The sequence below is a fragment of the Echinops telfairi genome, unplaced genomic scaffold, assembly GCF_000313985.2.
Source record: "Echinops telfairi isolate 266 unplaced genomic scaffold, ASM31398v2 ScPeMD7_7457;HRSCAF=8495, whole genome shotgun sequence".
NCBI lineage: Eukaryota > Metazoa > Chordata > Mammalia > Afrosoricida > Tenrecidae > Echinops > Echinops telfairi.
The window spans coordinates 28,394,101-28,408,228 of NW_022111357.1; the positions used below are offsets into that span (position 1 = coordinate 28,394,101).

General features: G+C 55.5%; 1 protein-coding gene across 1 annotated transcript in view; it reads left to right on the forward strand.

Annotated features, from left to right (window-relative positions):
- The first annotated feature begins 8,465 nt into the window (after positions 1-8,465).
- The window catches only part of LOC101652617 (protein-arginine deiminase type-2), a 56,623-nt gene continuing 50,960 nt past the window's right edge, over positions 8,466-14,128 (forward strand). The window contains exon 1 of the mRNA XM_004705400.2: positions 8,466-8,572. Within this exon, the coding sequence (XP_004705457.1) occupies positions 8,481-8,572 (92 nt within the window). The 5' untranslated portion in view covers positions 8,466-8,480. The remainder of the gene's footprint in view (positions 8,573-14,128) is intronic.

A 14,128-nucleotide genomic window follows, 5' to 3' on the forward strand; every position in this document is an offset into this window, starting at 1 on the left:
GCTTCCATATTCCCCAGCCTGCCTGTGCTCCCTGCACCACCACCCCTTACTTGCCAAACTCCTGACTACCTTCCAAAGATGAGCTCAAAGGCCACTTCTTCCAGGAAGCCCTCCTCTCTCTCCTCAGCTGGAATTATCAGCGTTTCTGCAGCAGCCTGAGGCCCACCGCTGCTGTATCTCTTTGCCATAGGCTTTCTCTGCCTGTAGCAGCAGACCAGGAGGGCTGGGAGATAACCCATGACCTTCGGCGAGTTTGTTAGACATCCCGAAACAGAGACCAAGCCAGGGAATAGGAAAGAGGTGGGCAGAGATACAAGGGGGTGATGGCCAGTGAACAGGAGGTATTTCAAGCCACATGGCTTAATGAGATCCCTACAGAGGGAGGTATGAGAGCAATGGTCACTCTGGAAGATAGGACTGAGGGATGGACACAGGAAAACTGCACTTTAGTGAGAGGCACAGAGAGGAAGTTCACTTGGACAAATGACCCACAGGCACTTGGACATCCCCCTCTCCTCACTAGACATGTGCCTTGGGGTCCCCTCAACACACACTGCCTGGTACCCCCTAACTCTGCCTCCTCCTGCCCCCAGAGCTGCATCGACTGGAACCCCAAGGTGCTGAAGCAGGCACTGGGCCTGAGGAAACACGACCTCATCGACAGCCCCCAGCCCTTCAAGATGGACAAGAGAAAGGCAGCTGCCTACTTCCCAGACTCAGTGAGGCAGGGGTGGCGGGGATATCCACTGGCATGCCAGCTCCCCAAAGACTAGGCATTCAGTCTCAGGTATGTCTGGGACTGTGGTGGCAGGTGGGGGGCTGGAAGAACCAGAGGTCCAGTACGGTCACTGCAGAGTGCTCCTTGGCTTGAACTTGATCAAGGCCATCAGGGGAGGTGCCCTGTCTCCTCCCAGGGACCCACACGATCTCTGTAAACGAGTGATTGCATGCAGTTGTTCTGTGAAGTGTGCAGCATGAACTGGGAGTCCCCTGGCCATCATCTCCCCATCTCCTGATTCAGGGTTGCTCAAAGGCTCCTCATTATTGAGAGAGCCAGGAGAAAGGAGGGGTACAGGAGTCCTGGGATGGTATCAGTGGTTAACAGACTCAGCGAATCACCAGAAGATTTGAGACTCAAGCCCACCCAGAGGGTTCTCTTATGAAAGCCCTGGAAACACATCATAAAAGAGGAAAGAGGCCAAATCAACCCCATAACCTGACATCTTCAACAACTAGAGATGAGCAGCCACCTAGACCCTTGGCCTTCAGAAGACAGGAAGGAATGAAGAGTGGAGCAGAGAAAAATGAATCCAAAAACAGAGAAACCATCAGCAAATCATCAAGACAAGAAGTTGGTTCTTTGAAAGCATCAACAAAATTGATAAAGCACTGGCAACTTTAACAAAGACGAAGATACAACTACCATGACTAAGGAATGAAATAGGTGACATCACAACAGAACCCAGGAAATCAGAAGAGATCATTTACACACCATGATGAAGGACTGTACTCCAAGAAGTTTTAGGACTTACAAGAAACGGACACGCTTCTAGAAACACACAACCTACCTACATTCCCTACTACCAGACATGTATCAAACATCATGAACACTATCAAACATCATGGAAAAACACCCACACAACAGAAGACAAAACAGGGGACTGTGGCCTCCTGAACGGTCACAGTGTGTGCATCAAGCTCAGCTTCCCAACACGACCGCTGAAGACAAAGCGGGTGCATAAGCAAATGTGGTAGAGAAAACTGATGGAGCCCGGCTATCAAAAGATATAGTGCAGGGGCCCTCAAACTTTTTAAACAGGGGATCAGTTCACTGTCCCTCAGACCCGTTGAAGGGCCGGACTATAGTTTTTTAAAAAAAACTATGAATAAATTCCTATGCACACTGCACATATCTTATTTTGAACTTAAAAAGCAAAACGGTGCAAAAACACCCGGCAGGCCAGATAAATGTCCTCGGCGGGCCGCATGTGGCCCGCAGGCCATAGTTTGAGGATTCCTGATATAGCGTCTGAGGTCTTAAAGGCTTGTGGGTAAACAAGCGGCCATCTAGCTCAGAAGCAACAAAGCCTACATGGAAGAAACACACCAGCCTGTGTGATCATGAGGTGTCAAAGGGATCAGGTATCAGACATCAAAGAACAAAATATATCATTGTAAAAGAGGGTGAGTGCAGAGTGGAGACCCAAAGCCCATCTGTAGGCAACTGGACATCCCCTTATGGAACAGTTGCTAGGAGGAGATGATCCAGTCAGAGTGCACTTTAGCATTGATGAAATGTACAACTTTCCTCTAGTTCTTTAATACTTCCTCACCCTCACCCCACAATCATGATCTCAATTCTACCTTAAAAATCCAGCTAGACAGAGGATGTACACTAGTACAGAGAGGAACTGGAAACACAGGGAATCCAGGACAGATAAACCTCTCAGGACCAATAGTGAGAGTAGCGATACTGGGAGGGGAAGGGGAAGATGGGGTAGAAAGGGGTACCAATCACAAGGATCTGCATATAACCCCCTCCCTGAGGGGCGGACAACAGAAAAATGGGTGAAGGGATACGTTGGACAGTGTAAAATATGACAATATAAAGTAATTTATTAACTATCAAGGATTCGTGAGGGAGGGGGGAAATGAGGAGCTGATACCAAGGGCTCCAGTAGAAAGCAAATGTTTTGAGAATGATGATGGCAACAAATGTACAAATGTGCTTAACACAATGGATGGATAGATGGATGGATTGTGATAAGAGCTGTCTACAATGATATATGGGATAAAGGGCAAATCTCAGAAATCACTAGAAAACTGTAGCCGCGCCACAAGAAACTGTTTCAACGGGCAGAAGACACGAATGGACAATTCGCCGACAACGACATCAGAGCTCACAATCCATTTGACTTGAGAAACCCAACCAAAGCAACGAGGATCCACCTCCTTGTGCGGGCCTGGTGGCAACGCTAACCCCAAACCGAAGATGACAGATGCTGGGAGGATGGGGGGACTGGAATGCTCATATGCTGGTGGATGGTGGGGGAGCGGACTGTCGCACCGTGCCGCCACCGTGGGAAGCAGCACGGGGCTTCCTCCAGCAAAGGGAAGGAGACATCGCATAGGATATGGCCCTCTCTTTGCATGGTATACCCTCTAAAGAAATGAGGAGCACAGCAGAAGCAGGCACATGTACACCCATGTTTATCACAGCACTGTCCGTCATACCAGGAGCCCTGGTGGTGTAGTGGTTACGCACTGGACTGCGACCCGCTTGGTCAGCCGTTCAAAACCCCCCGGCAGCTCCTCTGGAGAAAGGCTGGACTTCACGTCTCGGGAACCCAGGAATCGGTGTTGGGAGCCTACCCATCGGCATGGGCTCGAAGCACTGACTTTGGTTTGGTTTGGGTCCTTCACAGCGGTAAGATGAGGGAAGCGCCCTAAATGTCCATCATGGGAGAAATGGGTAAGTAAACTTTGGGGCACATTTACAATCCCTAAAGACCAGTGATAAACCTGGCACACCCCTCTTGACATGGGCGAATGGGGAAGATACGCTGCTGGAAAGTAGGCGACCCCATGAAGACAAATACTGTCCGAGGCCACGCTTGTTCAAGGAAAAAGAAACGGACTTTGATGGTGTGCACTCAGGGCCGACCCTTACAGCACAGGACCAGTGGTGGTCACATGAACCAGGGAGACATGAAGCCAGTCGATTCCCTCTGGTTTTCTCTCTCAGGGCAGACAGTCTGACTTTCGGGAATATCTGATTGAATGTGTGTTTGTTCCAAATAAAAGCAGCTGCGGTCCCCTGCCTGGCTTGTCTTCGACTCGACTTCAGGGCATCAGGAAACAAGGCACATCAAGCCATTTGGAAAAAGTAATTTATTGCTTTCTCTTCCAAAGTTTTGTGGACTCTCCAAAAAAACAGCATCAAAGTTTACAAATTGCTTAGTTCAGACTTAGCATGAGAGGGGGACTTGTGCCTCTGTGGCGACTGGTGGCCACGCCGCCGCTGTCTGCAGCAGAGGGGCCTTGGCGCTGTGCAGAACAAGTGTCCCCCGAATTTGTATTCCTGCCTCAGGCAGCTCACACGTCATGACTCAGCAAGTCACCGGAAGGGTACGGAGGTTTGTGTTTCACTCTGGTTTTTGCCTCCCTGCTATAAATGAACACATCGCAGCTCATTTCTGGGGGAAAAACAAAAAAAAAGATAAATTGGTCAGTAAAAAATAAATGTATAAAACAAAAAACAAAAAAGAGGAGCTGATACCAAGGACTCAAGTAGAAAGCAGGTGTTTTGAGAATGATGATGGTAACATCTGTACGAATGTGCAGGACATAAATGAGGTATGTACGATTGTGAAAACAGTTGTATGAGTCCCTAATAAAATGATTAAAAATAAATAAATGTATGAAACAAAACAAAAGTGATCCATGGATAGTAGCACATGCGGATAGAGTCACAGACCAGGAAGCAAACAACACACAGGTAAACAGGTGGGCCTTCATATACACAGGTAACAGCATGCATAGAAAGGAAGGCCTGATGATCTACTTCTGAACACTCGGCCACTCCCAGCCCCGGGGAGCACAGTTCTGCTCGGGCATCCACCAAGTCACCATTGGTCAAGGTCCTCTTGACAGCAATTGGTGAAAAGCAACGACCTTTCAAAGGGCCTGAGTCTGTGCCGGCCAATGTGCGCAGCCTGTGTGTCTCCTCTCATTCGCTCCTCAGCACCCTCTGAGGTGGGTGCTGCTGTCGTCTCCCTTCCAGAGGAAGGGGCTGACAGCCAGGGGAGCCATCCGTTTCTCAAGGTCCCCCCGGTAGTGAGGGGCAGAGCTGGACGTGACCCCAGGTCTGGCCACCACCAGGCTGGGCAGTGCCTTTGGGTGGCTTCGGGATAATAATAGCTCCCACCTCATTGGGTGATTACGAGGATTACATGAGCTAAGACGTGTGAAGCCCTTATAAAGGGTCCTGGCACGGCGTCGGGTTTCGTGACCGGGAGTCTGGTCAGCTGAAAAAGCAGCAGCTGCATGGTCACCCTCAAAAGCTTTATGGCGGGTGTCTGCTGGGGGCACGGGGCTCTTTTACAGGACAGCCCACATGGGATCAAAAGCCACTACCAAGGTCAGAGAGAACCGAAGGCTGAGCATGTACGTGGGTGGGGGGGAACAATTAGGGAAGAGGCGGTGAGAAGGCGTGTACCTGAAAGACGGGAGCCATGTCACTGTGGCACAGTACGTGGGGCAGGTGTTGCGTGGTCTCTGTTCTGCAGTTTCCAACAACAACAACATGATTTCGCCCGTAAGGTTAGGAGCAGTCCGCTCTGCCTCCTGGAAACAGGATGATTCAGTTCCTCCCATTGTGCCGTCTGATTTTGCTTTTCTGGTATTTCCACCATGATCAAGTAGGACTTAGGTGATTCCTCCCCCCACCCCCACCCCGCACCACCACCCCCGCACCCCATCCTCGATCTGTTCTTGCCCAGGATGTCCTCTCAGGGGGCTTTGAGGCAGGCTGGCCCTGTGCCTGAGTCTCCTCCTTGGCGCCCAAAGCCCTGCACAGAGCAAATCCCCAGTAACAGAGAATGGCAGGGTGACTCCAAAGAGCCCCTCACGGCCCAGGCACCCAGCCACACACTTGGCAGAGGCAAGGGTGTGAGGGGGACATGGGCCAGTGCCAGAGCGGGTCCAGGCTAAGCCTGCTCTTCACTGGCATGCCCGCAAAGGCCCAGCAAGATGCCTCGGGGCTCTTCCGGACCCCAGGGAGTGGTGGGAGCAGCCTTAGGCAGGAGACCTCCGGGCCTGAATCCCCCAACAGCTGTGACCACTTCAGCTATTTTAAACCCTTGGGCACCAGGAAGGTCCCATCACATCAACCAGGCCCAGTGGTCCAACCCTGGGGCCCCAGGCCAGGCACAGGGTCCCTGAGTATAAGCCACCTTGCACTAGATCCTCTCCGGGGAGGGGTCTGAGTTTGGAACACTCCTCAAGTAACACCCCTGTACTGTGTTTCCCATGTGTCTCTCGATAGATAGCCTGCCCCGTCTGGGTTGTGAGATCAGTCATTCTGTTTGAAGAAGAAAGCCCAGGAGGTGGTGGGGTGGGGTGAGGGTAGGGTATCCAGGCTGTATGAAGGCCAGGCGGGGCAGCTCACTGCCAACATTCTTGTCTGTCCTCACCCCACAGTGTCCCTGCCCCCCAGGTTCCAGCCCTGGCTGACGGCTAGGAGAAGCTCTACCACAGAGGGTAAATTCTTTGACCTCCCTGAGGCTCACTGTCTCCTTCTATAAAGTGTCAGGGTGGTGGGAAGGGGAGCATGACCTAATTCTAAGGTGTGACAAGTGACACAGTGGAACCACACCTGGGGCACAGGATGCACAACTTGAAAGGAGTCCACTGTCCTTACTTTTCTCTATCATTTGGTGGCAAACACCAAGCACCAGCTCACTGCCATGGGGTCGATCCCAATGCATAGCGCCCCCCGTGGGGGTTTCTGAGAATGAAACCCTTTACAGGAGTAAAAAGCCCCGTCTGTCTCCCCAGGAGCATCTGGGGGTTCCAAAGTGCTGACCATGCAGATCTCAGCCCATCGAAGAACCATCACTTTGTGGTAGACGTGATCATCTCCTCTGCTCCTCAGATGACCAAGCTATCCCCAGTTTTCCCACCGTGAAACGAGGCAGGACCCTGGTGGGTGCCTACATAGCAGGGGTAGAGTGGGGCCCACACACCCCACACTAACTTTGCACTTAGACCAAGGGCGCACAGGTGTTTCTCCCTCTTTGGCGGCTCCCATAGCTGCGCTGCCTTCTGATTGGAAGATGCACCCGCCCCATGCTTGGGGAGGCCCGTGCCCCCTGGCCACTGCCTGCTCATCGAGGCAGTCCCTGGTACAGGGTGGCTCAGTCGGCATCGACTTCATGGCAGTGCGTTTGGGGTTTTTGTAGGAAGCTACAGGACCAAGGGACCCAGGCCCTTCTGAGCATTGGTCCTCTAGCTCAGGTGCACACCATGTTCCCAGCTAACGCACACACCCATGGGCCCTATCCCTTTCCCACACATCCCTCTCCACCTCACCCCTTCCCATTCACTGCCTTGCCCACTTGGCCGCCCTCCCACCTCCTGACACACACTCAGACACGTGCTGTCTAAATTAGTCTGCTTCAAGGGGAAGGGGCTGGAAAGGGGTAGCCTGAACCAGCTCCACTGACGTCATCCTGCACTTTGGCCTCCGCAGGACACAGACTGGCCTCTGCGGTGGTTGCCCAGACCAGTCTGGGTCCCTCGGTCCTGCCCACTCATGGGCCCTCTCCTCCCACAAGCTGCCGCCCACCAAGTGGCCCCAGTATCTCAGGGTCCCATCGATAAGGGTCAGATGAGCCCCACAGCTGCACCCCTCTGACACTGCCTGCCTGAGGGTCTTTACGATCTCTCATCCACTCAGCCTTCCCTCTAGGTCCACCTCCGCTGGCCACCCACCCACCCATTTCACTTCCACCCCCTACCACAGCGCTCCACCTGAGGGCGCCCTGCCCAGTTTCCCAACGATGCCTTGGCTTGGCATCCCGTGGGCATCTGGCTTCTCCACCTCCACCTCCTCCCCTCCCCGCCCCCCTCATTTTCCCTCTGCTGGTACCTCTGACTGTAGGTGTCTGGGAGAATGCGCAAAAGGGAGACGGGGAGAGAGAGAGATTTGGCAAACACCTCCCCTAGGATTGGGCTCCTCCTCCTCCGGGAAGCCTTCCCAGAGGCCCGGGCTGGATTAGGTCAGCGCTCTGAGCTCCACCAACTCCCACCCCCGCCCTTGGGCGGCGCCACGCTTTCGCTGTCCGCCCCTGGCGACCAGGACGGCGGGCTGGCACGGGCCGTGTCCTGGAGCCCAGCATCGGGCCGTGGTGAAGACTGGCTGAGCGCGTGGACGGACGGGTGGATGCATGAGTGGATGCGCAAGCCAATACCAAATGGGGGGACCTGGCAGCAGGGATCTCCCTCAGACCCCGAGGTTGGGGGGTGGGGAGACCGAGACGTGTTGGGAGGGCGTGGCCACATTTGATGGGCAGGCCCGTGACCAATGGGAGAGGAGTGCGGTGGGTGGCCCCGCCCCTTCGGTGGCTCCATAAAGCGGAGCGCAGGGCTGCGGAGGGCGCTGGCGGCGGGAGCAGGTGCACCTGCGGCAGGTGGCTCGGCAGGGGCGGCCAGCGGAGCGTAGAGAGGCCGGGCTTGCGGCGGAGATGCTGCGCGAGCGGACCGTGCGGCTGCAATACGGCAGCCGCGTGGAAGCGGTTGATGGGCAGGCCCGTGACCAATGGGAGAGGAGTGCGGTGGGTGGCCCCGCCCCTTCGGTGGCTCCATAAAGCGGAGCGCCGGGCTGCGGAGGGCGCTGGCGGCGGGAGCAGGTGCACCTGCGGCAGGTGGCTCGGCAGGGGCGGCCAGCGGAGCGTAGAGAGTCCGGGCTTGCGGCGGAGATGCTGCGCGAGCGGACCGTGCGGCTGCAATACGGCAGCCGCGTGGAAGCGGTGTACGTGCTGGGCACCCACCTCTGGACCGATGTCTACAGGTAAGCCGGCCGAGAGCATGCCCGGAGCGCCCGCGCCTGGGTCGCCTCCCCGGCGCTAGGGACCTGAGCAAGTCCTCCTCCAGCCCAAGCGACTCTTCTTCTCAAGGCCCCCGCGCCCTGAAATCCTAAGAACGCCACTCAGAAGCCCTGAAGGCCCCCCGTGCTGGGCCAGCCCTTGGGAATCCTGAGACCACTCACCCAGACTCCCGCCAACAGCCTCAGCCCCTGGCTCTGTCAGCACCCTTCCCCCAGTGCCCCTCCCCTTCACCCACTCTTCCCACCTCTATACTCCCTCCCAGGGCGCCCTAAGCTTCTCCCAACACCCTCTCCCTTTCACTTCCCCACCCTCCTCTGGACACACCCCTCCTTCCTCCCCCTCAGACCCCCCCTTCCTCACTCACCACCACCCAGCCCAGGCTTCCTGCCCACGGGCCAGCCCCTCCTTGCTGGGGACTAGGCAGGGCGCTTGGGGAGCTGTCCAGGGGTGGTGTCTGACCCCAGAGCTTGATCAGGCTCTGGTGTCACGCTGGTGGGGCTGCTGGTGGGGCCCAGACACTGGCCCTGCACACCTTGTCCCCAAATGTCTTCCCCGACTTAACCCTGGGCTCAGAGAGGGGCCTCGTTCCACCCAGCCAAGGCCTGGGACTCCAGGTGCTGACCGGATTCCTTCTCAGAAAAGCAAAGAGCCCCCCCAGTTCAATATTTTGGTCCCTCCCCTCCTCTCTCTGTCCTGAGACTTTGGTGAGAGGTGGAGTGGTGGTTACAAGACTTCTGAGAGAGCTGGAGGGGCGTGGAGAGATTGAAATCAGGGACCCCACCATTCCCCACAGCCCCCAGGACTCAGCCTAGTCCCCTGCCCGTCTCCCTGTGGTGGGAGGCGAGCGGTGTGGATGAATTACCTGGGCCAACCAAGTTGAAGGGAGAGGGCATGCAGGACTCAGGCAGATGTATAGACTCACAGTCCTGGGTGGGTCGCAGACCTCTCTGTGCCTGGAGCTGAACTCACATGTAGAAGCCAAAATGCCAACCCCCAGCCCTTTGTCTTCCCCATGTGCCCTCTCCCAGCCCCATCGTTCTGTCTGCCACCTTCTAGGGCCCTGAACCCTGCCCAGCCAGGCTCCTTCCTCCAACCTCTACCACAGACACTGGCCATGCTGAGACCATCAAGCCCCACCCAAGTACCTCTCCCACAGCCCACCCTCCTAGAAAGCAAGGACCCCATCACCCCCCTACTGACCCAGCTGGACCCCCGGGACCTGAGACCCTCTCCACTCACCCACCTTTGGCCTCAGCCTGGGCCTCAGCCCCCCCTCATGTAGAGCTCGAGAGTGTGGCCCAGGGGAGCATCCCACCCCACTCCTTCCCACCCCCCTACCCCCCAGCTCTGGACTGGGAACTGCTGGGGGGTGGGCCGGGAGCCAGAGCGCTGAGGTCTGTAAGCCTCAGCTGTCGCCATAGCCTCCTGTTTGTTCACTGGGGCGCTTTCGGTGCAGTTGCAAACCTGGCACCGGGCCAGGCCCTCCATCCGATGTCAGGGAGAGTCACATTCAGGCCCCTGCCCTCCCTCTGTCCTGGCACAGAGGGCCCAGCCAGGTGGGGGCAGGGAAGTAGAGAGGGATGGGCAGGTGACCGAGAAGTGGTGGCTCCTTTTGTCCTTTCCCAAGATACCAGTCACCCCCACCCCCACCTCTGACACAGGCATTGCAGCATGGGCCCGCATTACCCTCGAGTGCTCAGATGGGAGCCACAAATAGCTACGTCTGTCATTTTACATAGCCACATTTTGGGTTTTTGTGGGGATTTTTGCAAGTAGCCAACGTTTTTAGAAATGTGAGCAGGTGGGATTTATTTGAATGATAGAGTTTCCTTAACCCACTCCGGGCATACCTGTCGTATTGTGCATCTCTGCAAGGTGTTTTACAAATTGAAGGCTGCGTGGCCCTGCATACAGCAAGACGATCGGTGCCAGCGTCTCCAATAGCGGGTGCTCCCTTCCTGACTCTGTATCACATTTCGGTCATTCTCATCTATTTCTAACTCTTTCGTCATGCACACTTACTGGACTCCCTGGGTGTGTTCACTTTCACACGCACTGGGAAACCCCCAAGTTCCTTGTGGCTCACTGCTCCCTCGATATTCACTTGGTTCTGGCGGTCTGCATGAGCCTGCAAAGCTCCCCGAGAGGTCTGTCTGTTTACCCAGCCGCCCTCGCTTTACGGGGACCAGTATAAAAATGACCACTGAGGCTGTGTCCATTCTCCTTGTCCTACCAAGTCTTTGAAACCAGGGTATGTGTTCTGCTTGCACCACTGGGCAGCGGGGCTGGCCATAGGTCGAGGGCTCAGCGGGCACCTGGTGCTGGTGGCCTCTGGCTAGACAGCAGAGCTGCATTCAAACGGAGCTGCCTTAGGACAAGGGACTTTGGGGCCAGGTTCTTTGTCAGCAGGGGGCCCACCCTGGGCATTGCTGGGTGCTAAGCAGCACCCCTGTCCTCTGCCCTCTTGGTGTTTTCCAGGGTGGGTGATCCCAGCCCCTGGGGGAATGATTGGGGCCAGTGGGGGGGGGGCTGTGAAAGCTGATACCTACCTTTATCCTGGATTATTGGCTGCAGTACAAGTTGCTCATTGCTGAGAGGGTGCTGTGTGATATTTTTCTTTTTTCTGAAAAGGCGGCAATAGGTCGAATAAGTTTGGGGACCTCTGCATGCTACTACTACCCCCTGAGCTGTGACAACCAAAAATGCCTCCAGGCGTCGCTACATGTCCCCTTTTGGAGAGAAGCACAAAGCCACCCCTAGTTGAGAAGCACTGGTCAAGTGGGAGCAAGATACTTTGGGAGCCCGCTGATCTGGGGCTGCCTCTGTCACTGCTCATATCACGAGTAGCACCCGCTGCTGTCGGTGCTAAGGACGCGGGTGAGCCAAGCGCATCATCTCACTTCACCCCAGACCTCAGAGGTGGTGCCGGGAACGACCCCATTCGGCAGATGAGGAAAGTAAGGCTGAGACCATTGACCCCATGTCACACAGGACTCAAGTCCAGCACTCTGTCCTGTGTGACCCTAAAATGAGCAGGTTGAACTAGATGATGACCCTTTTGGCCTGTGTCACCCCACCCCCCTCCAACTGGGCTACAAGCCCATTGCTCCCAGAAACTTCTGCCCACTGACTCAGCCCTTGATCTGCATCCACCTCCCACTGGGGTCTGTCTCAGGCTAGACCCTCTCAAGACCCCAAGTGATGCCCCTAGGACCTCCACACCTGGGCCGCTAACTTGGGAGTGGTATCCTGGCCCCTACTTCTGAGTCCCAGAGGAGTCAGGCCTCCAAGGGGACATAGCGGTCCCCTGTTGCCCCTGTTGTCTTGGCTATCATTCCCTGGCAGAGATAGGAAGAGGGCACCAGGGTGGTACCACACGGTGCTGGGGACCGGAGAACTCAGCATAGATGAGGTTCCGGCCCTGGAGAAAAACCCAGGGCACCTCTGTTTTTCCCTACTCCTGACTCTCCCAGCCGTCCTCTCTCTGGCCCTTGGTTGGAAGGAGGTTGGGGATTACTTAAAGTTTGGGGAGAGGTTGAGGCCCAGTGTGAAGTGCTGGGGGCATAGGGTGCCATGGCTACCCCTCCCCATAGTGGAGCAGGCCTCACCTGGCTAACCTACCTCTCTGGTCCCCCACAGGCAGTCATTCTGTATTTGCAAATCCTGTTAGCTCACTCCACCTCAGGACTGCCTACTCCACCTGAAGCAAGGTTTCCCCAACACCCACGCTCCCAGTCCCTCCGGAGCCAAGTCTCAGCACAGACAGCACCTCCTCTGAGCAGCCTTCTTTGACATCCCATCTTGTGATGTCCCCGCCGGCCCAAACTGCAGACACTGTCCACCTCCCCTTTCCTTTGCAGATCTGACTTACGGAACATTAAACCCATTGCCACTGAGCCCATCCCTCATGGTATCCCAGTTTTGGTTCCCGAGTCTGGAATTCATCATAGGAGCCGATAGCCTCACCTTTCGCCCTCAGAGTGGCTAGTGGGTTTGAACCGCCGACCCTGTGGTTAGTCACCCAACGCCCCACTCTCGGTGCCACCAGGGTCCCCTACAGAAGATTGCAAGGGAGCATGGACTGAGCACTTCCTCCATACCTGGCAGTCTTCTCAGCCCTTTGCCTGTTCATCCCCCATGTCTTTGTTTCTTCTTGGGTTTAGAGCTCACAACCAGCCCATCAATTAGGTTGCTATTTCCCTCCTTTCACAGATGGAAGGGGCCCTGGTGGTGCTGTGGCTTAAGCACTGGGTTGCCAACAGTAAGGTCAGTGGTTCAAACTCATCAGCTGCTCCAAGGGGAAAAGATGAGGCTGTCTTTCCCCTAGAGAAGGATCATCTGAGAAACCCACGGGGGGTGGGGGGGGTGGACAGCTCTCCTCTGTCCTCTCGGGTCGCTGTGAGTTGGAATCAACTCCGCAGCAGAGAGTTGGGTTTGGTTTACACATGGGGAAACTGAGGCCAGGAGCGTTTGTCCAGGGTGACACAGCTGCTAAGTGGGACTCTTGACTGGAGCGGAGTCCAGGCCCCAGGGCCTCCAGCTGGGCCCCCTTCCTGGGACTGGCATTTGTGGGGTGAACGTCCATGCTTCTGCCTGCTGTGTCCTGGGGCACCTCCAGACTTGGGTCAACACGGGAGCCGAGGTTGAGTGAGTGATTGAAAGGCTGAATGAACAAGCACACCTGTCGGTGATGCACAGTGAATGGCTGCCGGCACCCCCAGCCCCAGAGGATGGGCAGAGCCGGGACAGCCCGTAGAAGGTCAAGGGCATGGGGCCGAGCTTGGCCTGAACTACACTTGCTCCTGGGAGCATGACAGGGGGGCAGGGGGCAGGGAGCAATACAGGCCAGGTCAGGTGGCCCCATAAATTAGAACAACACCCGGAGCTCTCAGCCCTAAAGGGAAACCCGCCAGGAGCTGCTCCAGGGCTCCGGTTTCAGGCCAGCCCTCGGGTGGGGGCGGGGGCCCTGAGGAGGGCCTGGCACCCTGTGTGCTAAGCTCCCAGCCCCCTGCACAGTCGGGGTCACTGAAACCAAGCTCACTGATGTCAAGTGGGCTCCGACTTAGTGCACAGAGTATAACCGCCCCATAGAGCTTCCAAGGCTGGGAATCTTTTTTCATTTTCAACAGTTTTATTGGCATATAATTCACATGCCATACAATTCACTAGTTCTATCACATCGAGAGGAATTGTATACTCCTCACCACAGTTATAGAGCATTTTCTTCATTCTTGTAGTCATTGTTATTACCTCCCCGTTTCACACACACCCCAACCTCCCTTGCTATACCCCCAAAGGACCATTACTCTCTAGATTTACCTATCTTGGATTTCATAGACAGAAAACGCTTTTAAAAACCTAACAACAATAACAAAGTAAAACAGATTTTTTAAAAACCCTCAATCAAAAAGAAAGCAGAAGAACAAAAAATCATATCATTGTGAGTGAGGGGGAGTGCAGAGTGGAGACCCAAAGCCCATCTGTAGGCAACTGGACATCCCCTTAGGGAAGGGGGGGGG